The 26,668-nt window shown below is 39.0% G+C and overlaps 2 protein-coding genes across 4 annotated transcripts in view; both read left to right on the top strand.

Annotated features, from left to right (window-relative positions):
- The window catches only part of FAM120C (family with sequence similarity 120 member C), a 35,047-nt gene extending 28,627 nt beyond the window's left edge, over nucleotides 1–6,420 (top strand). For all 3 annotated transcript variants that reach the window (XM_072430875.1, XM_072430876.1, XM_072430877.1), the window contains exon 16: nucleotides 527–6,420. In XM_072430875.1, the coding sequence (XP_072286976.1) occupies nucleotides 527–751 (225 nt within the window). In that variant the 3' untranslated portion in view covers nucleotides 752–6,420. The remainder of the gene's footprint in view (nucleotides 1–526) is intronic.
- Nucleotides 6,421–13,014: 6,594 nt separating this feature from the next.
- On the top strand, nucleotides 13,015–26,284 carry LOC140344433 (ficolin-1-A-like). Its single transcript, XM_072431552.1, has 6 exons — nucleotides 13,015–13,021; nucleotides 13,846–13,890; nucleotides 14,513–14,548; nucleotides 16,570–16,608; nucleotides 22,178–22,305; nucleotides 22,847–26,284. The coding sequence occupies exons 1-6, from the start codon at nucleotides 13,015–13,017 to the stop codon at nucleotides 23,126–23,128; spliced, it is 537 nt and encodes a 178-aa protein (XP_072287653.1). The 3' UTR covers nucleotides 23,129–26,284.
- Nucleotides 26,285–26,668: the final 384 nt, after the last annotated feature.

Raw genomic sequence — 26,668 nt, forward strand, 5'->3', positions numbered from 1 at the left:
CATAAACAAGGGTAGTGAAAAATCTGCAAGGGTTACAAAATCAATACAAATTCAAGTTTGTATTCATGGGTAAAGAAAACAATCCAGTAGATGTACATGCTTTACAATGTAGGAAACCTATAAGTCCCCTTTTCATAGGTGTGTTACCAAAGTTAGTCCTGAATGCAAATGCACCCTGGAATGCCCACTCTGCCAAACTTTTCCATCCATCAAGATATTTTGATATTTGCAGGGTTGATTGATATATTGGCAGGGTGCGCTAATATTCTCAAGAAGCTATTTAAAGCACTTTGCCATCCCCTCCCAGCAGCCATTATCTGTGTGCACAGAAAAGCACAGAGAGCTAAAGATGACATCACTGGGTCTAAAATAGGGTGTGCAATAAATATGCAATTTTTTTAAAATAAAATCAGCATTAGCAGGTTCAGGAGGGGTCATATTAAGGAACCAGGGAATGTCAAAATATAGAAGGATTGATCTTTAGCTAAAAGGAAAAAGACACTTTAACGCTAATTTTTTTTTTCAGGGGTCATCAGAAAGCCGCAGCCCCACTCAAGTTAATGGGACCAGTGGAACCACTGTTTCTGAGGAAGAGTCCAGCTCACAAACAATAGCATGTGCCTTATCCAGAGAATGCACTGACCCTTGCAGCAATGGCAATGCCTCTCACTTTACCGGAATAAGTAGTGAAGGCGGGGACAACTGCCGCGATGACAAACTGGGTCCAACCGCCCTCCAAAAGGAGGAGTGAGCACTGCAGGGACATACAGGGCATGCACTGGAGGAGGAGAGTGCTTGAGGGAGGTACAGCATCTCCCGCCCCCTTTTCCAAAAAAAAATCAACATATTGCATTTGGGTATTTTTATTGCAATAAATTGGATGAAAATATAATCATGAAAAACAAATTTAATGTGACCCCTTACTTGACACAAACTGCTGGTTTCGTGTCTCTTCCATTACAGATTGTCAGAGTGAATGAATTGCATTTTGGCGTTATTTGTATTACAGAGCTGCTAACCCCCTTCCAGGGGATAAATAAGCTTACATTTTCTAAGTGCACAGTAGAGCAAACAATCGCAGGACTACTGCTCTGCCATTGTTGAAATGATTGACATAAATAATTGTGTCCTCTAGGGAGATGTAGAAAGATCGTGTCCTGTAAAAGATGTAATTGCTCTCAGTAGTAAATATTGTTACTGTGAGTGGATTCAGCAGTATTGCCATGGTGTGATTTGTATTTGCTGTACCTCCCTCACTCTCTCCGTCCTCCATCCTCCTACGAGGAATCCTCCTGCCAGACTACCAGAACCTGTAGATAATGTGGGGCTTTTTGTCGGAATTTTATTAATATTATTTTTTATATGTACATATATATATGTATAAATATATATAAATATGGCCTTTGTACAAAAGGAGATTTCAGGAAACAAGCTGTTTTTTGGGCAGATTTTTCCTGCCTTCAAGTTAAGGTCAAGCCTGTGTCATGCTGGGTCATGTCATTTGATACAGTAAACCACCTCCATTGGCTTCATGAAATCTTTAGCACCTTTTAATCATGTTGCTGCTGCTGCTAAGATGCACCTTGTAATTGCTTTCAACTACAGAGGGCCGAAAGCAGTCACAATCAGTATAGTTTGTATTTGCCTTAGCCATTTAAACCCCTGTAAAATGAGCAAGACAGTGTTTTATGTCTGTCCAATAATTTACCCCTTACCATAGAAGCCTCTAGGACACTTAGAGGATACCTAAGCCATTTCCAATGCGATATTTACGTTCTGACATTTTGGTTTTTATATATTACAGCAGAAGACAGCACAAGAAGTGCAAGGACCCATGGCAACCAATTGGATTATTTCTTTTTTTTAAAATCTTGTTGCACTAAGCCACTGAAATCTGGTTGCTAGCTGCATTTAAATCTAAAATAAAGGCCTCTGTGTTGAAATGTTAAAAGGAGGTGGTATTGTAAATTAAACATAACTCCTTACAGCAGTTACTGTTTGCAAATGAGATCACCCATAGCAGAAGTGGAGAGCACCACACATTGCTTGACGCCAAAGAGGTGACACCTGTCTTGCCGGAGGTGTAATGTGAATGATTGTATGTGCATAATGTGTTATCTGCTGGCACTTACCCACAGATGGGATTCGTGCAGAGTACGCATTTAGGACTTGTCTGACAAGGCTCACTGTGTATATTGTGAATATGCATATGTTTGTGCACAGACTTTATGTACAGAGAGAGGCAAAGAGAGATCTATTTATGTAATCTATAAATATATATTTAGGTATAAGCCACATTTGCATCCTGAGCAGAACCAGTATTCCTCGAGAACGCTGCCGCTGCTGGGGGGAGGTTTGTGGTGAATCAGAACTGTACTCCGGACGTGTAACTCAAATGAACAAGAGAGGGCAAACTTGGCTCTCGTGTCCAGAGCTCCCGCTGGAAACTTCACTTGATGCCCAACTCTCTGAAACTTAACGGAAATGAGAAACCTTTTTTGTTTTTTTTGTTTATGGTATTTGTTTTTGAGAAAAAAAAATACCCAGAAGCTCGTCAACATTTTCTCTGGTTGAAGAGCTTATACAATGTTTTGCTCTGCACCTGTTGGTGGAGTTAAAAAAGGACCCTTTTTTTCATGATTTCCAATGCTAGTAACTCATAGAAAGTAAACCCAGTTATGGAACATGATAAAGCTTCCCTTCCTCCAAATCCCATTTGTTTTCATGCAGACATTCTAGCTCATGAAAATCAATAGTAGGCAATGTTTAACTGTTTTTCCATACTCTTGGCTGATTGGGTTCTCTACCAAAATGCAGGGCCTGTTCCCACTTTATAGATTTTATCCCTACAAGTCCAGCTGCTGCTTATTACACCTAAAAAAATAAATAAATCATGTTGCTTTTATTGCAATAATGCTCATTAGGAACATCAACTCATGAATCATTATTGCAAAGACTGAATGCCAGTTCTTTGCTTTGCATGTTGCATGAAACTTGTATTTTTAAAATTCACCTAAATGTGCTTTAGAACCGCATTAACACTTTTGGTAACCGTATCATAAATGCATGCTACTACTTGAGCTCAGGAGTGGAAGGGCCCGTTAAATTTAATATAGGTACAAGGCTTTCTTTGAGCAGTTTCGCTGTAGTATTGGTGGAACACTTGTATGATTGTTTCTGGTTGACAGCAGTGGCAGCTGGTCACAATATAGCAAAGGTAGAGCTCTGACCATTTTACCTTGCTCCTGTTTCCAGACACAAGTTTGCTAAATGCCTGCAACTGGGTAAAAGAAACCTCCTAGTTGACGATTGGAATAATCAAGTTGAAGACTAACCCTAATATTCTCTAATAAAATAAAAAAAGTATGATCAACCTAACCAATATATTCGGGTTTAAAGGTTAGACCGCCATATAAAATACATTTCGGTGATGCTCCATCATCGAAATCTCTGATGGTGTGGTTTTATTTTAGTAGCGTTGGTGTACCTTGGGTGTCGAAGTCATCCCTTAGGCTATCCCTGCTTTTGAGTGATTCAAGCTGGCATATATCCAGAAATGCCAGACATATATTTTTCTTGTGGTAGAAAGCTTCTTAGCCTTGAGCTCCCCATTATGTGAATGTTCTCATTGTACACTTCCTAATGATGGTGTGCCAAGTTCAGATCTAGATTGTCTGCCAACAATGAAAACAAATGATTTAGGAAACCTTTAGATACCAGTTACTGATTTTAGCCAAAAATAAAAAGTCATATGTCTTTTTTGTTTTTCTTTTAGCATGATATTTTCCTTCCAACCCTTCATGACTAGTAAGCAGCCGGTCTGTTCGCAGAAGAGCTGAGCTGTTTTCCAGTGCAGAGCTGGTTAACATGTCACTGCAGTGTCGTGGCTCTAAGAACAGCCCTTACACTGCATCTTGTTGTTTTTTTTCCAATATATTATTAAAAAAAAAAAAAGAAGAGAGGTATCCTTACAACGGTCTTTCAAACTTTCAGCGATACAATTCCAGCAGCCTAATCGTCTTGGCCACCAAAATTCCCATAGAGGACGATAAAATAACCGTGGCCGCGATGACAAACTGTTCTCTTTCGACATTGACATCGATTGATACTCTGCTGCTTGGACCTCTTCTTTTAGACATTATCAATCGTGTCCTGGGATTGTAAAACCCAGGATTTGTGACGAAAATTCCCCTCCGTTTACGACGGCCACTAGATGGACTTCAATTCTTCTTGGAGAATTCCTTTTTATTTTTATTTGTAAAAAGTGGCCTCTGATATTGCCCATTTTTCGCCATAGCCAAACTGGCTGACAACGGGCAACGCAACTCTTTGTTGTTTATAAAGGGGGGAACTTGTTATTTCACAGGGGGAAACCAACAGCCAGTTCCCGCCCCAGGTGTCAACTTGTGATCTTTTGAATCTTTTAATTTGTAAGCCGTTACAACTTAATACATATTTTTTTTGTGTTTTTATCTCTACTGCATTTCACAATAACTAATTTTAATCACACATGAACATCCACTTATTGATCCACCATTAATTACCGTATTGATTTAGTCTCGTTTTGGATTTTATTGCAAAAATACACCTTTGTCATTTAAAAAAAAATCTGAATTAGTGTTCTGTACACATTATTTAGCTGGTAAACGACTAAAAAAAAAGTTTTAGTCACCAGGGCTTGTTTAAACGTTTCTCACTAACCATATTCTGATGTTGAATTATTAGTGATTGCTAATCTCATTGATATCACGTGATAGTATAATGCTGCACTTTCCCTTCTACTTTTTTGACATTGAGCACACATTTCAGTTCTTGTGGGTCACCCTATTCTGATCAGATGGTACACAGATACTAATACTACTCAAAAAAAAAAATAAAATAAAGCGTTATACTGAAAGGCCAGGTTTGATTTCAGAACGGGAACTTGAGTGTATGTTGCTGCTTTTGCAACTTGTTTGGTGCTCAAGTACCCCGCTAGGTTCTGCCCTGACCTTCCAAAGGGGAGGGTGGGTGGCTACTTTGATATAATACTGTTCTTTATTCTGAATTTAGTTTATGGTAGGTTCCCAAGAACCCCTGTAGTGTAAAAGAAGTCAGATTAGCTTTGCTTGTAACCCAAGGGCGCTGGATGGGGGGGTAGTGTACTAGGGGAACATAATACAGTAATGCTTTGTTCCATGTTTATCAGTTTTTATCTGATGCTACACCTAAATGCAGCACCTAGATGTATCAGAGATGAGCACCCATACTGAGTGTTTTTAGGCCAACTTGGCTGAAACATTTCGTTAATCATAGGCCTTTTAGTTGGAGCAAACCTTTCACATTTAACTCTGTTCCTTTGCCTTAGTTTTAGCGCTTTGTATTCTGATCATCTAAAAGCATAATTGTGTTGTACGGGGAAGATGGAATATAATACCGCTGTCCGTTTTGTTTCCTTTTTAACGCAACCTGATGTCAAATTTTTGACGTCTTAACTGAAAAAAAAAACAAAGGGCAGCCATCTTACCCATTTCCTCTGATTTTAGTTTTATTTACTCATTCATATATTTTGATTTCAAGGATGCAAAAAACGTCCTTGGAGATGAATTTAACACATAATTGCTGAAATATTGTCTTTTTAATGTCATTTTTTTTTTCTTTTAGATGTTCTATGAAACTAACAGAACATTTTCTTGTTAAGGAATAAATGTATGAAACCCTTAAAAAAAGGAAAAAAAAAGAAAAAAAAATTCCTTGCACCTACATCCTTTTGGGTGTAACTTTAACCCATCTGTATCTGCTGAACATGTACTTTGTGATATACTGCTTCTTTTATTCCTGGTTTAGTGGTAACTAATTGCATTTTTTTTCTTTTCAAGAAGAAACAGAGCCTTTGAAAGTAAATATTGCTAACTTTCAAAGTGTACGTATATATTTTGTAAGCCCGCTCCCTGTTGAACCCAATTAATATAAACTTCTGCTTTTCTCTTTAAAGTTTCTTTATTAAATTTTTTTCAATTTTTTTCATTTTTTTTTAGCTAGGTGAAACCTTCACTGCAATGAATCTAGTAGTTATTCATGATGTTTAACGGAATTTTGTCTGTGTTAATTACAATGGAAAAAAAAAATAAACCATGGCTTCTGGATTATATTTTCTCCCCCTGTTAATAAACGCCCCTTTATGCTAGTCACCTGTTTAGTGGATGGGTAATGTGTAACTATCTCCCACTTCCCAAAATCTTCCTGTCCTGTAATTTCCCCACCCCCAGCATCTCCATAGTTTATCAATGTAAGTTAGAGCGGCTAAAACTCTGGGAATGTCTGTTGTTGCTGAGATGGTGAACTTATGATGCAGAATGTTTAGGAATGCTTCATGAAGGAGCTTGGTTTTCCAGTTAGAAAGACTTACAATGCTTAATAAAGTCTATTCTTTTAGTAAAATTTGTGTCTGGTCTTTGTCAAAATAATGCAGCCATAGATTTCTGTTCCTGAAAAATGAAAATTAATGTTACCTAGGAATTGGCCATTTGCTAATTTTAGGTGGGACTAATTGCATGTTCCAACAAACGATCATTCAAAAATTGTCTTTTTTTTAACTATTTTTAAATGCTGGTGTTGCATTTGACAGTGCAAATATTTAAATGGCCAGCCCATTGGTTAATAGCTTGTTCTGTCTAGAGCAGTGTTTCTTGACCTTAACATGGGGGAACCCTTCAAATAACTTCAGGTCTTCAGAGAACCCCGCTATAATTACTATATCCACAGTTCACAGTACATTAGTATGGTGGTCAGTGGAAAGAATTCCTCTTACATTGCTGGCCAGTGGGAAAAATGCCACCCATACAGATAGCCAAAAAGAACATTGGTATAACTTATATTGGCCTGAGGGGCACAAACTACACATTGCTCAAGGAACCCCTATCAATCTCTGGAGAAACCCCAGGGTTTCACAGAACACCGTTTGGGAAACACCGGCTTAATATCTTGTTCTGTCAACCTTTTCAGATTTATGGACCACTAAATGCATGAAATCTGGACTGCTTATGGGCGGGGATATGTGTTACTCAAAAGTGAAGAAACTTCCTCGTATTGACATCATGATGCCAGAACTGGACCACATGGGACGGGTTGTGTCTATACGGGGACATGGTCCGCGGCTCTAGCCGGTGCGCCCGCCCCAGCAGGGTCCTTCTGACCGCTGGTCGGTACACTGGCCAGAGCCGCGGACCACTAGTGGTCTGCAACCGCTGGTCTAAAGAGATACTTTTGGAACCTCTGGGACACTCCTGCCCAGCTCCTCAGATTATGGTCATGGTTCATAGACCTATTGAGCTGCAAGGTTTCTACCATGGTTACCTGGTACAAGATTTGGCATCAGTATAATGGCCAGGTTAATAAAAATTTCTCCTGAAAGTTAAATTAGCCTGAGGAGGAACAGATGAGAAGTCTGCATTTCTAAAGTGGTTTTCTTTTTGCCATTGAATCATTTTACCAGGGTTTCCAGGCACCAGCAGAAGTCATTAAAAATAAATGTCAATGTTGGATTCTTTACAATGCAAGATGCAGCACCATTTTTTTGTGATACTGCAAGGAGGTGCAGAGCCAGAAACTAACCTATCCTAAACAGTCATCAGCTGTGTCTGGGTAACGTGTGTTGCTTTTCCTTTTTTCCTAGATGTTTGTCAACAGTCCCATTGAGTGTTCCATTAATAACCATAGAGATGCCCATGCTAGGAATCTTAATTTGTGGATCGATAGAGATGGGGCCCCTATAGCATCATGGTGGTAAGTTTCTGCTATGACTCCTCTACAAACTTCGCTAAGACCCAACATGAAGATGTAGAAAATGAAAGACCAACAATGTGCGTGGAATTTAGATGTTGTTGACCTATCATCAGTGCCATCCCCCTGTCCTCTCACTTAGTCATATAACAGTGAAGCTTACCTTATGGTGGAAACATCAAATAGAGCTTTGTCCTTTCTGAGTGATTTTTTAGGTCTCCACAGACTTCACACATGATTGTCTTGCTTCTAAGATAAAATGGAATCTGTGCCATTATCCCCAGTTTCATGCAGGGGGCTTGGTGGATAATAGCCCTGGTGACAGTGGATGGTGAGGATATGTCTAGAACAGGTGGGCAGACTTTTTTAGTCAGGGGCCACAATCTGAAAAAAAATTTGCCACGGGCCGGGTCAATGGTAGAGTGGGTGGGGTTATGTCAAAATGATGTCCCTGAACGTGATGTCATGATGGCATAACCCCGCCCACTCTCCCAACACAGACCTGAGCCTGCTATGGGAGAGTGGGTGGGTTGTGTGCAGTGACATAGCCCGCCCACTGTCCCATCGCAGGCTCAGATCTGGGGACGTGGAAAACCCAAAAGGCCAAAGAAACATCCCCATTGGTCCGTATATGGCCCGCGGGCCGTAGTTTGCCCATGCCTGGTCTAGAATGTGGAGAAGGTGTAAATAACAAAGTGGCTGTCCCATCACCCGTTGCTCTATGAGGACACTGCTGGCATCTTCCTCAATTACCATCTTCACTGCCAGCTTCTGTCCAGGGGAAGGATGAGATGCCATCATTAACTAGAAAAGTGAATGTGTTAGAACATGACTGGTAAACATACAGAGGCACAGACTACCTTGAATGTTTCATGGTACAGACATCCGCATATGATGTAAATTTCATTCCCTATTCAGGTTTAGGAAATAAACATAACAAAAGGAGATGCTGGCTGGCTTTCGTAGTCAATATAACCCTGGTAGGCTGGATGCCAGTTTAGTTGTCCTTCTCTGCACGTTCTCCAATTCCACAATGTCCTATTTGTGAACTGGTGCCCAAAACTGGACTGCATAATCCAGATGTGGTCTGACCAATGCTTTGTACAGGGGCAGGATTATGTCTCCATCTCTGCAGTCTATTCCTCTTTTATTACAAGAAAGTACTTTACTGGCTTTATATATTGCAGCTTGGCATTGCATGCTGGTATTAAGTCTATGATCTACCAAAACCCCCAGATCCTTTTCCATTTCTGACTCCCCCAAATGTATTCTACCTAAACAGTATGTTGTTTGCCACGTTGCTGCCCAATCACACAATACATCCAGGTGTGCTTGTAGATTATAGACATCCTGCATGAATTTAATAACATTACAAAATTTGGTGTCATCTCCAAACACAGAATAATCCCAAACTCCACATCAGCAAGGACAGTAACTGAGCCAGGTTTTCATAACAATGTCATAACCAAAATGTTCTTCCATTTAAAAGCCCAAAGCTGATCATTTTTTTCACATCTGTTAAGTTTTCTCCTTTATCTCCTTTATAAATTTCCCCAAAGATATGTTTCTGGAACAAACAGTGATAAATCCCTACAAATATTATCCTTATGCTGCACTACAAAAATGAACAAACAATATTTAATAAATATAAAGAAAAACTTATCAGTATTAACTGTATAGGAAGGCGGAGAGGAAGGAGTTAACAAGGACTAAATAGCAATAAATGTGGTTAAACAAGAGCACGTTGTCTTTTTATAACATTTGTAGGTCTATTGGAACATATAATATGCACAATTTATGGAACACTCATTTGAATTGCACTTAAGCGCTAACTGTAAAAATTGAAGCAATGTATGCAAACAGTATTTTTTTTCTTTGTTCATAAAATGTTTGCTGTCAGCTGTTGATTCCCAAGTGGGAATCCAAGCCTCACAAATCACACAAAGAGGGTGCACAATATAAGGTCTGGGATTTGACCCTCTCTCAATGCAGGGCTGGCTCTACATGCATGTCTATACATAGGCAGTGCTCATAAGATCTTCCTGAAAAGACCAAGGGGAGTTGGGGTTTGTATCCACTGGTTCATGCACACTTCAAAACAATTTTTTTTTTTTATACACGTTTGTTTTTAAGCATCTAAAAAGCACTGCAAAGACCTTTGAAAAGCAATTGGACAATCTTCATGCTTGCTTTAGCTTTAGCAGTGCACCATGTTGCTTTACCTTTTGTCAAAACTGCATTCATCTCTTGCCTTTATGCTTCTCAAATCAGAACAAAGTGAAAAATGTTCTGCTTTCCTCACTACACAGCGTGAAACTTTGCATAACATCAGTGGAAACTCAAAAAAGATCTAAATCTAAACTCTAAAATCAAAATTCACTCAGACTTGCAAAAGGTGCATTCAGTAAGAATGTTAGGGTTACTTCATCTGCAAGAAGAACTCCTATTGAGAAAGATCATTTTATTATTATTTAAAGAAGTAGTGGAAAGATTCGTAAGGAATGTTTTTTAAAATCTTGGAGAAATAGAAACAGAAGTTGTTGCCAATAGTGGTGTATTACATTTGCAACCTAAAAATTAAATAGGAACCTTGACCAGTCACTTTTAATCTTTTCATGAATCATTCCATCTGTGTTACAAGACAGGGAGGAGGGTGGATAGGAGCAGTTATAATTAATTGAGTTCCCAGCAGTTGCTCATTTTGTTTTCAGTGCAGATCCAGGGATAAGGGAGGAATCACACAATCATGTTGGTACCATGGGTTATCATGCTCTGGGCAACAGTATTTGTCTGTATTGCTGATGATAATTGTCCAGGTAAGTCCTCCAAACCCAATGCCAGGCTGATGTCCTTATCTTTATAATCACTTTTATTGGTGTGTATATATCATTGAGAATCATGCCTAATCACCTGCCTGTTATAATAAGTACACTTATTTTTAACACTTGTTTTGCATCTGAAAAAAAAATATTTACCAAAAAAAAGTAGTTGCTTATAAACTTAAAAAAAAAAACATTACTTTTGTGTTGCATATTTTAACTACCGTAGTTGACCATTTTCCTATACAAGATTACTCTACTTTTGATATATATTGAGTTACCAAGTCTACACACATCCTGTAGCCATTATTAAGGTCTTCCTTTGTCCTCTGTGACCAGCCTGGAGCTGGTCATGGTGCACCATTGCAGAGGAATTGTGTCCCACAGGGGCCAGGGCTGCATGCTGCCACCCTGGGTGCCTTGGGATGATGGTGAGATCTGATGGAGCCCCAGTTCCTTAGAATGGACTCCACCTGTTTACCTCTTAACTGTTTCACACATCTTTGCACTTTCTCTTTAATGTTCAGTTTTCCCAACATGGTACTTGTTTATTGGTCTCGTGCCTGTGTTTTGACTTGTATGGGTTTGGTCAACTGCTTTAGGCTGAATTCTCAAATCTTTCTATTCAAAGCCCAGCCTGGCCTAGCGCTGTCTATGGGCTGAGATTTAAAGGGACTCAAACCCCCAAGCACCACATTTTCACACCCACTGTGGGGGTGGGGGGGTCGGTGCATGAAAAGTTGACCAGGAATATCCATAACCCCAGGAGGTCTGGAGTGGGGAGCCTTTATGATGGGAGATTTTTCTGTTGGTAAATCCAAGACTTTTTTAATTGGAAGTCACTGACTGATTCACCCTCCCAGGTTCTTCTACCTGGTATCCTTTAAAATTAACCCACTAAATGTAATCCCTATCCTTAGACTAAACACTAGATCTAGCTCTAGACTCCAAAATGTATATCTGCATGACAACCATGTAGCCAGTATTTTCTGAAGGAGAGATCAGCAATAGCAGCTTCTTTTTTTCTCATGGTTGGTGTTATCTAGAAAATTCTGGAACACATTAGGGATGCATGGAGAGTTCCACAGAATGAGAATCAGTGACTTGTTGTCATCTGACATATTATCAGCTACTCAGACTAAAGCTGCATACATACGTGCAAAAATAGTCGTTGGAAAGGATCTTTCACGACATACACCACCATTCTGCTCTATGCAGAGGGGAGGGGGAGAGCGACGGAGTGGCACCCTGCTGCACGCTCTCCCCCTTCCTTTGCATTATGATCATTAGTCATCCATCGTCCGTAGATCCGCCAGGACGGTCATTCGGACGATGGAGGACTGGCGCTGTACACATGCCAGATTCTCGCCCGATATCAGCCCTGATTATCAGGTGAGAACCGTTGGACGTGTGTATGTAGCTTAAGAAAAGCTCCCCACTCAATGTTACCAACAGCCCCTGGATTAGTTTCTTAGAATAACTAATCTAGAGAAGTCGAAGCACCTGTTACCTTTCCATTACCATTGCTTACCTTGATTATTTATGGTTTATGAACACCAGAGGAAACTCCCAATATTGTGTATTCCGTTTGCAGAAGTAAAGAGCATAGGAATTGGAGACTCAAATAAACTGACCATTCTCAGAGGATGTCCTGGTGTTCCTGGACCTCCTGGGCAAAAGGGAGAAGCTGGAACTGCTGGATTGAAAGGCAAGTCGAATACATATACACATACAGTATATAGACATGATATATGGATATTTATCACAAGTGATATGGAGGTAAAAGGGGGTTGTATTACATCTTCACTTGCTTTATCCATCTCTGAGTTTTCCATCTCCTATCTGATTGCTTGGTAGCTGGTCATATAATGCCTTGCAATTTGGATATGCAGTCTCTTTTCAATCTTTTTAATCTCAAAGGAAGATGTTCTTTGATTGTTGCTGTAAATGAGTGCAGTACATACACCGTCGTTCTGTCCTATGGAGATGGGAGGGTGGAGGACGAGGAACTTCACACTGCTTTATTCCCCTCTATAGGAGTGAACAGCGCTAGTTTCCAACTGATTAATTATCAATCCATTATGGCGGATTCAAGAATGACTTTAGAGACTACATCGTTTTTGTAGATCTAAAGCTATGTACACATGTCAGATGCATCACATTGTGTTCAATATTTAGGTCTATTCCACGTGCTGTGTATATAAAGAACACATAATTATCAGAAGCCAGGAAAAGAGGGTTTTCAGCAAAAGAAACGTTGCATCCTCTGGCAAAAACCTCTACCTGTTTATAAAGGATAAACCTCCCTGGTGGGAATCAAATACTGCCATTGAAACACATGAACCTGGAAGATTATCCACCCAGGAATGTTTTCCTGTATATATGTATTTGTGTGTTGACAGAGTGTCCCTTAAAATGTCAGGTATAGAGTTGGATGGCAGGTATGTATTGCCTCGGATGAGGTATTACCTACCTGTGTTAATGGCTCCAGGGAAAGGAAAGTGGGTCGTGTGTGTGTGTGTGTATAGGTTTCTGGAGGACAACCAGGTTCTTTAGGGCCCTGGAGTCAGCCAAGGAAAGTGAAGGGTGGGTTACTTGGCCCAATTCTGACTGGGATATGTTCACCTGGTGCATTTTAAAAAGGTGATCATTTGGAGGCTGAAGGAACCAGTGTGTTCCAAACTTGAGAAGGGAGCAGAGCTCCAGGGAAGCCAGTGTCCAAGCCTTACTACAAACAATGAGTGAACAGTATTGACATTGAGTGTATGTGTTGGAGAGACAGGGCACCAAGTGAGGTAGCCAGATGCCCAGCCGGGCTACTGTTTGTTTTTGTTGTAAAGTTATGGAGAGTTTTCTGTAACGACAAGGTAAATTAACCTAACTGCTGTTAGTTTGGACATTTGAAGCCTCCTGCCTCCTATCTGCCCTGCAAGCTTCTGGTTACCATGAGCAATCCCCCTGTGATATCTCAGTGTGTGTATATTATATGTATATTATATGACCAGAAAAGTAATGCAGACTAAAATTTGTAGTGCCTTCTCACTAATGGCCAATTGGAGTTTCCTTCTTATCTTATAGTGGTGATTGGTGAGATAAGGGACGCCTTCATTAATTGTACGATTACATATGAAGGGTGTAAAGGGAGGCCAAATCTTATTTAATCTTCTACCATATTAAATATTTAGGACCAAGCACTATGCCTATGATAATGTGCAATGTGTTCTGCATTCTGATGCCTTTTTTTTTACCATTTTGTTTCATTTAGGAGAGAAGGGCACTCAGGGGATACCTGGTCCTCCAGGTGAAAAAGGTGTGTAAAATCCCCATTTTTTTTTTTTTTTTTTTTACAATTTTTCTTCATGCTGACTTACTGTGCAACACCGTTTCTTCACTTCATTTGTTTCAAATATTTCCTACTTTCCATCTGACCTGAACTTGACTAGAATTTTCAACATGTGGGGCCCATATCTAATATGGGACACATTGGTCGATTCTATTAGTGTGTTCACCCAGAATTTATATCCTTTACCTAGAAGATACAATTTTAAATGAAGAAAGTGAATCCAACTTGAATTAAAAGATGTATGAATCCTTTTAAAATACTTTAATGGATTTAATGCACCAATGTATTCACAAAATACAGAATTAAGCAATGTGGCATATATAACATGGGGTGATCCACAGTATGTGAATGTTATTTCAATAGCCAACAAATATGGAAAGTTGGCTGTACCTGAACCAACGCATGCCTATCACTATTCTTCAGTAGACAGACGTTGGCTGTATAAGTAAACCATTTAGAAATAGGTATTGAAAGTGATCCTTCAGAAAATTTCAGGTCCAAGTGACAAGTCTACTTTCTGCTAATAAAAGCCATTGAAAATGTGAACAAATATTTATTGGTTCAAGGATTTTTTTTACATTTATTTTAGGTGTTAAGGGCTCTGCTGGAGAGAAAGGAGAACGTGGTAAGATTTCCAAATACTTTTTGTAATTCATGTAATTAAAATATACCCCTTAATTGGACACTCCAGGTGTCCGGTATGTTCCTTAACTGGGTGTTGGGGGATCCCTAACAGCCCTGAATTTATGGGTGTCTGAAAATCATTACCATACTCATAGCTGTAATTTTCCTTCCATAGTAGTTTTGTAATGCAGAATTTTCCTTGACTAGGTACTGGCGATAGACCCAAATTACCTCTCTTCCCTAGCACAGCTTTGCCAAAACTCTACTATAAAAAGCACTCTTTACCTGTGTATATTATGCCCACTACAGCCCTTTATTAACCTCAAACTCAAACACATAATAGTAGGAAAATTATGTGAAAGGTCCTCAAAGGAACAAGGTACTGAATTCAAACACTGTATCTGTGGCAAACAAATCCCAGCAGCACCACACTGGCTCAAGGGCAAATGGTAAAATAACTATTCTTAACCAAGCTGACCAACTTCATGGACTTTGCAACCTGCACAATTGCTGCAATGACTTGCCATACTAAAAGCGTAAACCGGGATTTTTTTTTTAACTTACCAATAATAATAACTGAAATCATGCAAAAAAGATCATTTGAGAGAGGAGGCCATCATTATTATTTAGAAAAAATACACCACAGTTATATATTCATGTTAAAGAGGAACAAACCCCTAGATACTCACTTATTCTTGTCCCGTTGCAGGGCTTCCCTTTTCCTTCTTTCTTTTCTTCCTAAAAACTATCTTCAGACATCTTGATTTGCAATACCAGGGTGACATAACACCCACACAGGGTGAGCAGAAGTTCATTATTCCCGGCAAGGGATGCTGAGATTTATAGTTAGGTCCATAAATATTTGGACAGAGACAACTTTAATCTAATTTTGGTTCTGTACATTACCACAAACAAGGGTTTTCAATGGCCAAGTCAGTCACCTGAATTGAACCCAAATGAGCATGCATTTCACTTGTTGAAGACTAAACTTCGGACAGAAAGGCCCACAAACAAACAACAACTGAAAGCCGCTGCAGTAAAGACCTGGCAGAGCATTTAAAAGGAGGAAACCCAGCATCTGGTGATGTCCATGAGTTCAAGACTACAGGCTGTCATTGCCAGCAAAGGGTTTTCACCAAGTATTAGAAATTAACATTTTATTTTCAGCTTTTTCATTTGTCCAGTTACTTTTAAACCCCTGAAATGAAGTGATTGTGTAAAAAAAAAAAAAAAAAAAAAAAAAGCTTTAGTTCCTCACATTTTAATGCAATCTTTTTGTTCAACCCACTGAATCAAAGCTGAAAGTCTGCAGTTCAACGGCATCTGAGTTGTTTCATTTAAAATTATTTGTGGTAGTGTACAGAAACCAAAATTAGAAAAACGTTGTCTCTGTCCAAATATTTACTTACCTAACTGTATGAGCAGCTTAGTAAAATTTGACAGCTGGGCAGCTATCGGTTAGATAAGAACTGTTATTGCAAAAGGAGCATGGTCTGTCCCTCTCTGCAATATCTACCTGCCTGAATTGTTTAAAGTGGGACTTTAGTTCCACTTTAATTTTATTTATTTATACTGTTTATTTATTTATTACTGTTTTGAACGTGCCTTGGGTTTATATTCTTGAATAAAAACAAGTACCCAGGGTTTGGTTTATATTTGAGTATATACAGTACATTATGAAACATAGTGCAAAAAAAAGGGTAGTACGAAAGTTTCTCCAATGTCAATATCCAACTAAGTATGCTTTGCTCCACTAACCAGACCCCTTCTGATCTCCCTCCTCATCAGTTCTAATCCTTCCAATTAAAAAAAGGCCCATTTTTTAAATTGTGCTATATTATGACCCTTAGCACTTTATAAACGATACCTCCCCTTCTACTCTATCATGTAGTTCCTGCACCTGTTTCTTGCTTCTTGCTCCAGGTTGAATTTTAAAGAAAACTTGCATTAGAAAAACAATTCTTGCTGTCCTGTTACTGTCACATCAGAATAACAACTTTTATTTTGTTTTTCTCATTACAGGAGAAAGTGGGGCCACAGTACTAACTGATTATTTCCATGGTAAGTTTTAACTTTCTCAAATGTATTTCTTCTGCATAGTGACGAGCAGGCACCTTCATACCACTATCTCTCACATTATGGTTCTTCACCTACCAATCCTAAAATTCACACTTTATAAACGGCTACTTACTCCCCAGACAAATAACCTTGGTTAGCATGGTGATTAAATTACACATTACCACTTTGGGTGGTGTATTTTGAAATGACCCCAGTTTTTTGCTATCACATCCAGTTTTGTATGATGCAGGGTACCCTCCATTTTTGTAAAACTACAAAAATTATGAAATAGCTTGAATTTACAGTTTATTTAAATTTCTTTTGTTCATATAAAGGATTTCCTGTTATTTTACAGTAAAACATTTGAAAGTGAATGGGGTAAGCGGTTAAGGTAAAAATGTATTCCTATAGTTTTTCCTGGAGTGTTCAGTGTTGGGACAATCCCGTGGGATGCTCCAACAATAGTCAGCCATCATATGTACATCTCATCTACACTGATACCTTCCTTCCATGACCTTCAAATCCTGGTGGAATCGTTCACCTTGCTCATCACTGACTGCACCAAGGTTTTCCGGGAAGTTAGAAAGATGGCTATGCAGAAAATGCACCTTGATGCTCATATTGCAACCAAGCATTTTGTAACTCTTCAAGAGTTTCTGGGCAATTTCTGTGTAATTTTTTGCTCGTGTGTTTCCAAGAAAGTCCTTGACAATGGCTTTGAATGATAACCAAGCATTATTTTTGACTTCTGACATTGTCCTGAAAATGAGGTACTTGAAACATTTGGCAAGGCTTTAACGAGCTCGTTCATCACACCAAGTTTTTTTTATGTGCAGAGGCGGGAATATAATATTCTTTCTATCAACAAATTGCTCATGTAGAATGTTTGGATCATCTGGTTTTAGGGAAGATCTTGGAGGCCAATTCCTTTCCACCCAATGCTTCTCACAAGCTCTGCTGTCCCACATGCACAGATAACAGGAATACTTGGTGTATCCCCATTGCTGACCAAGAAGGAAGCATACCATTTTAAGGTCAACACAGATGACCCAATTGTGTTGGTGATATTGTAACAACTCAATGACTCTCTTTATGTCAGCATATTCTTCACAAAGAGAAACTGAATGGCCAATTAGGACTGACCCAAATATATTGCCATTGTGAGGGAGGACACACTTTAAACTCCACTTTGAGCTATTGATGAATAGTCGCCAGTTATGGATGAGTTATAGATTGGAATTCCCATTTCCTCCATTAAACCAGGTATGTTATGGCAATACACAAAGACACTGTCAGTTCTAAAGTACTGCAGAAAGACAGTTTTTCTGGTTTGAAAGTATAATACCTTTGTTCCTTTTTCAAGTAAGTTTTTCTCACGTAGTCTTGATGCTAGGAGTTCTGAAGCCTTCTTCAATAGTCCCAAATCGCATGCCAAATCATTCAACTCATGCTGATCAAATCCCTTACGAGTCCTCTTCAGTTTCAAACTCTTCATCATTGTTGTCACCTAGTTCATCACCATAATCATGTTCTTCAAAAGAGGGTAGTGTAACGAAACGCGGCATCGGGATTTCATCTGAATGAGCCACTGGGCGTAAAGCCGATGGTAGACTAGGATACTCTATGTTACATTTATTTTCTTGTTATATCCTGAGGTTTTCACTAGACAAAAGTAAGTCACTGAAATGATCTCCTGGCTCTCGCCAAACCATAGGTATACCAAATGGCATCTTATCACATGTTCTCTTTGTCCACATCCGTAAACCCTCAACACACTGTTTCCACAACTTATGAGGTGCCCAAGACTTATCTTGATCACCAAGTTTAACTTTGAAATATGCCAAACAGGCTTGCTCTACAAATGTGCTGATGTTCAACCTTCGACTGGGAATGGTGAAACTGCCACAGATATAACAAAATAAATCAGGGTTGTTTAGGCATTTACGACGAGAAACAGCAGAGCCAGACATGATCTGAAAGAAAGGAAATACATGTGTAAGTAGAAAAATAAATTTTACTTATTCACTAGGTAGAGCAGCGCACAACCTCTGACCACATTGTCCTGCGTGTAGATGAATAGCCTATACAAATCCACGCTACAGTAATCACATTAATATTAGCGGTAGAGAAAAACCTGACAAGATAGAAGAAAACTAACTGCACTTTCAAAATCGGCATACCTATTTTAGTGTAAATAAGCTAAAAAATTGAAGTCAACATAAAAGGTGTTCAAAATTGTTCCCCAGTTGCATCTACCTTATAGCACCGGGGTATTGGGTCAGATTTCCACCAAGAAGTTATGTATGTGTACAACAGTTTCTCAACCAGGGTTCCTCCAGAGCAGGGGTTCTTAACCTTTTGATGACTCCAGGCCCCCAATGGATTGTCCAATATGGTCTCATACCCCCTTTACTTGACTGTCGAAATAATCATCACCATTCCTTATATTAGTTGCCAGTATGACTTCCAAATATGTCAACAGCTTGAATTTACTGTACTTTAGCTATGGATAGCTAGGAAGAGAACATGAAATAAAATTTTAAGCATTGATAACTTTATCATATTTATTTACAAAAAGCAAAAATAAAAATGACAAATATACAAACAGCTACAACTATTTTAAAATATATCTTTGATTCACCTGTTTCAGATTATAAACCAATAATTTTACTTCTTACATTTGAGTATTACACAAAAGGAGAAAACAAACTTAAATGTGCAAATTTTTTTCAATAGCTCCACCACATAACTTTCACTAGTCTAGTGAGATATTTGCTGTGTTTTCTGTGCAATCAAAGCATGCAATCGGGGTACAGTTACAGACAAAGCTACTCGCCTGTCATTTGACACATCAAGTCGATTTCTCCACTTTGACTTCAGATTTAATAAAGCAAAGAATCCTGTTTCAGAGATATGTAGTTGGGAAGGGAACCGAAACATTCATTGCCAAGCTTGGGTAAACTGGTCTTTGCTCATACCAAAACTGCTTGACATTCATCCCAGCCCTTTCGAAATCGGCTTCCATTCTTGGGTCTTCTTGGAAGACAATTAAATCATCCTTTTGGATACAAAACTTTCTCATTTTTTATAACGAGATTGAGTGATAACGATTCAGCAAACATATTATATGTTAAGATCATCAATATCTGGAAAGTAACCCTCAAATTTTTTACTTAGAACTTCCAAATGATTCTTGACTTCTACAAGTATTTCTACAGGCAGTGTTTTACCATCTCCAATAGGGATAATGTCAACGATTGGAAAGTTTGAGAGGTTTCTGGTTTCAACACGGCGACGCCAGATAGGCATTTTCCTTGTAAATGAGACAACTTTTACCCTGGTTTGAACAATGTCAGCATCTCTTCCCTCCATTGATATGTTCAGATCATTGAGGAGACTGAAAATATCAACCAAATATCCCAGCCTAACAATAAAATGTTCATCTTCAAAATGATCAACTAGGACGGATTGTTGATGCTTGAGAAATTTGAGAATTTCATTCTGAAATTCTTCTATACCCGCAAAACCAGGGCCATGACTCAACGTACCTCTGTATGGTACAGTAACACACTGTTCCACTCTAAAATCACAGATTTTTGTAAATAATCGATGGTTCACTGCACATCCACAAATAAAGTTGACTGTTTTGCACAGTTTCTTTTGCAATGTTTTGGATACCAGAGCGATGTAGAAAACTATGTGTAGTGAGCACATGTGGAGCTTTCTATTTGACCATAGCAACAAATCCAGATTCTTTGCCAATCATGGTAGGAGCTCCATTTGTACAAACAGACCCAATCAAATCCCATGCCATTTCATGTTGATCAAAGAACGATCGGATCAGCTTGAGTACATCAACTGCTTTGTATGTTTGTTTCACAAGATCGTTTCTTGATGTTCTTTTATGTACCTAGCGTACAAATACAAGCAACTGACTGTGGTTTGAAACATCAGTTGATTCGTCGATCTGCATGCTGATTTTTTGCAGGACTTTGTTTTTTCTTGCTGACAACTTGGGTTATGTCCTGACTCAAGTCTCTAATTTTCTGGTGTACAGTGCCATTGGACAAGGACACCTGACTCAATTGCTTTGCGGCATCCTCTCCCAGCATGATTTTTGCTATCTCCAGGTTTCATGAACTTTTGTAGGAGGCTTGCAAAGGAGATTTTCCTGGAGCAGCAAACCTATATGACACGGGTAGGCAAACTCTGGCCCTTAGGCCAGATACGGCCTAGTCAGTAGTTTGTTCCGGCCTAACGCCCCTCTGGTCGATCTGGCCTAATTCCGGTCGGCAACCCGTGGCTCTTGAGCCTCCTTGTTATGCCTCCCTTCCCTATTTACCACGACAGGCGTTAACACTTCCGCCGCCGGGGCAAAGGGACATTCCCTCCCCTCCGTATGCATTGCGGAGGAAAGGGATTTCCCTTCAGGGGCGTTCCTGGTAGGGACGGAGCCATCAGAACATGACTGGAGACAGTCTGTCCTAGTGTGCCTTCTTGACCTCCTAAAATGGCCTAGTAGCATAAAAAGTTTGCTAACCCCTGACATATGATGAGAGTTGCTTTCTGATTATAACGAACTCTTCTCAACTTAAAGCATCAATTGATGTACCAATCTGATTACTGTGTTTGCTTTCGAGATGTTCCCTCCTCCATCAAGTCCTGATGGCTTCAAATTTCCATTGCTCATTACCAAATTGCAAACCATGCATCATGGGGTCTTTCAGTTCCATCTCGTTCTGTCACACAGGTGAAGTCAAAACTAACATATGAATCATTCCACTTCCACAGCATATTTGTATTTGCCTTTTTATTTGCCTTTATATACAATGCAAAACGCGCTTCTAGAATTTTTGAGATACGTACATTGCCAATAAACGAGTAAATACACGCTTGTTCTGTAAATAATTATTTATTAAATTTAAACATTAAAATTAAAACATATTCAATTTAGGTTGTAGTAAATACACATGTGTATAATTAAATACAAGCATTTGCAGGAAATGTTGAATGTTCGCGAAGAATAAACACCAGTACCCAGCGATCGAATCCCATTTCCCCAGCATTTGGTTACCATACCCCCAAGGGGAATAGATACCCCCAGTTAAGCACCCCCTGCTCTAGAGGTTGCTGGGGGTACCTTGAGCAATGAGCAGTTTGCGTCTCTCAGGTCATTTTAACTGATTCCAATAATCTTTTTGGCTGTCTGTAATGGTTGCAGCCTTCCCAAGGGTCATTACTATAGGAGCCATTCTTTCCATTTTCCACAATTCACAGTACAATAATGGGTGGGTATGGTAATTACAGGATGGGTGACCTAAAATATTTTAAAGGGTTCGCCCATGTTGAAAAATACTAGTGTACAATGTGCCTTAATGAGGGTAGAGGCATTGAATCTGAACAATCCATTGATCTTAGTGCCGCTATGTAGGGTATATTATCTCTATGCCGGGTTTTTAAGGTTTTTTTTTTCCAGATTTAGCGAGTTCTTTAACCCCATTTTTAGCTTGTCTTGCCCACTTATGGGATGGTCTGTACATTCTAGTAATGATCCTTATTTTACCCTTCACAGGTGCAAAAAACTGCAAGGAACTCCTGGAGCAGGGAGCAACGTTCAGTGATTGGTACACCATATACCCAGTTGACCAGGGACCAATAAAGGTTTTTTGTGATATGCATACTGATAGAGGAGGCTGGATTGTAAGTGATCAGAAGTTAAAACACCAGAACATTTTAAAGGGGAATGTGTTGTCTAATTAATTCCATAAAGTAAGTGTCCAGAAAACATATTGCTGGATTTGTGAAATTAGGCACAGGAAATCTGCATTGGATCACTCGGTGCACTTCTATCAGTGTTCTTTTGGTAATGCCCTATCTGAGATAAGATTAGGCTCCTGATAGGAGAAAAGGGAATGCAATGGGTAGGTAGAGCAAAACCTTACATCCAGCTTTCTGGCTGATCTAGTAAGCCACTGTCAAGACTAGACCCATTATTTTGGTAGGAGTCACAACAATCTGCTGAGTACAGTGTAAATGTATTATATTGAATAACCGAGTTTGTAATTGTGGCCATGATGACTTTCTAAATCCATAGTATTGAGTCAAATTTAAAAATTGTAGTAGAGTAATCAAAATATAAATCTGCCTGCTGTGGGGTAGTGGATTTTAGAGTTTATTCGCCCTATTGAATAGGCCCAAATGCAGAACATAAATTAGGACATTTTAATTTTTGTATGTGTAGGTCTTCCAGAGACGCTATGATGGGTCTGTTGATTTTTCCCGTGACTGGAAATCTTACAAAAATGGTTTTGGGAGCCGCTTGACCGAGTTTTGGCTGGGCAATGACAATATTCATGTGTTGACTTCATCAGGTAACAAGCCTTACCCAGGAGCACCTCCTTTCCATCCCATCTCTACAGAACTGAAGACATTTACAGATAGCAGCACAGGTCATATCAATGAATCCCTGGCATCTCCAAACGATTTACAACTTAACAGCAAATTTGATCTTTCAACTCTATGAAAATATTGAGCCCTAATAAAAAAAGAAAAAAATGGGTATTGTTGCAAAGATCAGAGGTTGGTTCGGTCTGATTTAGAGAAGGAACTTGTGTTTCTCATAAACATACCAGGATTGAGTACATTAGACTTGGAGGGACAACACAACTAAAAGGCCTTTATATGGTCAGAAAAGGTTTGAGGCTTTGAGTACAATTTCCTTTACAAGGTGTAAACATCTACAGCCTAGTTCTCCTCTACTAATGACTTTACATTTGGGTGAGCTAAAAGATGTGAGACTCTGAGCTGGTGCCTGACAAAACACAATGTTTAATAATGTCCTTCAAAATTATGGAGGAGGCTGAGAAATATGAATTGTTACTGGGAGATTTCACTGGGGGCAATGCAGGTAAGGGATTGCTTTTCTCAGCATTGCTCCTGTTTAAAACACTGTCGCCAATCCTCTAAAATGGTGTTTGTCAACCAGGGTTGCCAAGTTCCTTGAGCCATGAGCAATTTGTGTGTCTTGGCAGTTATCATTTACACCAAGGACACCAACCTTTTTGGGTGGCATTCTTCCCTTCGGCCACCATGGTATATTGGTGATACAACATGAATTAGGCATATCATAAATATTGGCAGGGGTTCCTAGAGACCTGAAATTTGTGTCAGGGGTGCTCCCATCTTAGAAAAGTTGAAGTGATAGAAATACAAGATGAAGTGATAGAATACATGTAGTAAATTCATTGTCTATTTCCACTGGGCTGGTAATGGGTAACCACTCAAATTTAGACTCTAGGCCAGACACCACAGGAGCTTCAGGAAGCCACCACTGTGTTCTTTATGATCAGTCTATTGATGATGATATTGTAGACCATGTTGGTTTACTTGTTCCTGCTCCAGCATTCGGCATAAGGAAGAAGCCCCCGTTGGCCATTGGTCCATCAGGCCTGTATATAGCTCATCTAAATAAGTAATGTTCTTGGATTGCAAAATCAACTTGCAGATCCGACATTCTGTTCAATGGATGTAGAACCAAAAAAATCATATATTTGTCTAAAACTCTTACCACTGGGGGGGTATATTTTAGAAGGAAGAAAAATGTTTACTTGGTAGTTTACCTTGAATGCTTGTTTTTTGGCTGTGTGTAAATTGCAAAAGATGATTGTACTTGAAAGTAAACTTTAGAAAGGAGAGGGGGGATGTTCAGGTGTTGGGTAAATGTAGGAAAATGCACAGATATTGATATTGGACTAATACAGGGTGTCATATAAAAAAATGAACATGGAATGGGTACTTTATTAGATTTTTTTATATTTATTAGGTGACTCCATGAGTGTTCATGCTAATATGCCATTCTCAACCAAAGATGACGATTCTACCATATCCAAATGTTCCAGCCTGTATAGAGGAGGATGGTGGTACAATAGCTGCCACCAAGCAAACCTGAACAGGCTTTACTTATTGGGACAACATAACTCCTATGCCGACGGTATCAACTGGGAAAGTGGAAAGGGTTTGAATTATTCCTACAAGATGTCTGAAATGAAAATCAGGCCAGTCTCATGACACACATAATATTATCCTGTACAAAAATATATTTCATTCATCAGTAAGAATAAAGAGGAGGACATTACTAAATCTCCAGCTGTCCCTGAATTTGGAATTTCTCTGAATCAGAACAGTTAGAGATTGGGAAAGTCACCATTTTTAATCTGTATACTAATTCTGGATACAAGCTACTAAAGTAGCCATAAAATCAACTTAAAGACTAAAAATGTATTATAATGATGACGGGAAGAACAAGATCTTGTATCTTGTAATTTGTGATAGGAATTATGTGGAGGTTGGTAGGTGGCTATTTAGTGATTTTACTAGTGGAATTTTAAACTGTATTTTACGTGTATTCAGAGGTAACTAACACATTTCAGGGCAATATTGGGTCCTGCATCAGGGCTGGTGAAGTAAATGTCACTGGGCATTGGACTGAAAAAAAAAATAAATGAAATGTCTTTGGGGACTTTTGTGTCATGTTTGGAAGAACTGGCATCATTGGGTAGAGAAATCAGCAATGGCAGCCTCGATACTTCCCTCTATAGATTTCTTCAATCAGTGCTGGATGTAGCCAACAGTGAGCCCCTATGCACAACTGATGTAGGGGGAGAATATGCCCTGACCACCCAATCATACTACCCACCCACTGACTTCCACAGAAGCAAAACTGCAAAGAGGAAATATAGATGGGTAGGATGAATTGGCAGAACTCTCAATTGATGTCACCCACCCAAATGGCCTACTTGCAGGTGTGCTCAAGTGTCATAGAGCAGCAACAAAGACAGCTCCCAAAACTGTAATTGTAGCCCAATTTATCTGGAATGGGGAGGTGTATGTGAACAAAATTGTAGGTGTAAGTGGGGGACACTTGTAGCTTACATTCCCTAAACTGTCACCACTATGGCATCATTACAGGAGATCATAAAAAAAATATACATATCAAAATGTGCAGCACTGTCACATATTACTGGCCACTTTCCTTCCTTGAAACTTAATTTTTCTTTATTGGGAAGGTATAGGTATCCAGGAATGAAGATATGTAATCACTAAGGCATTATTACAAAATAAAAAAAAATATATCAAAACATGCTGCCTTGTCACTTGTGCACCTCCCTTCATTCTTCCCTTCTGAAATACAAGCAGACCTTCCATGGCTTGTAAAAAAAAAAAAAAAAAGGCAATTTTTTATTTTGGTAAACTCCTAGGCCCAACACAATTTACATCTTTCAAAAAAATGCTTATTTTAGGATGATATGAGTGAATTTGTATTTAAAGTTCAGTAGAGATAGGCAAATAACAGTGATTGCGAGTATAATTCATTAAAAATGAATACAGTGCCTAATGGATGAATTGGAAATGATACCCAATATTCAATGTATCTGTTTGCTCATCCATATCTACCACACCCATACATTCCCCCATCTCTAGTTAATTCTAAGTACATTCACCATTAAAAGTACATTACATCTCAATTCACACACAACAAGCATTTAAGGTAAACTAATCACAATGTAATAAATATACCCTTCAGTGTACCACTGTTCAAAAAGTTAAAGGCAAATATAGATGTATTTGGTTCTACAACAAATGAAAAAAAATGTGGATTATTTATCTATAGGAGCTATGAGCAGACCTAATAGACAAATGGCCAACAAAAGTTTTTTCCTTATGCAGAATGCTGGAGCATTCAGTAAGCAAGTAAACAGACATGGTCTACGGTGGTATCATCAATAGACTCATCATAAGGAACCCAGTGGTGGCTTTCTGAAGCTGCTGTGGTCACTGCCCTGGTGTCTCAAAATGTTCATCTCTCCATTACTAGCCCAGAGGAAATAGATAATGAATTTACTGCATGTATTCTATTGCTTAAATTTGATGTCATGAGTTGAAAGATCAAATTTGCTGTCAATACTTTGGAGATGCCAGGGATTCATGGATCTGCTGCTATCTGTAAATGTCTTCAGTTCTGTAGTGATGGGATGGAAAGGTAATGAAGCTGGGTAAGACTTGT

This window comes from Pyxicephalus adspersus, chromosome Z, assembly GCF_032062135.1.
Source record: "Pyxicephalus adspersus chromosome Z, UCB_Pads_2.0, whole genome shotgun sequence".
Lineage (NCBI taxonomy): Eukaryota > Metazoa > Chordata > Amphibia > Anura > Pyxicephalidae > Pyxicephalus > Pyxicephalus adspersus.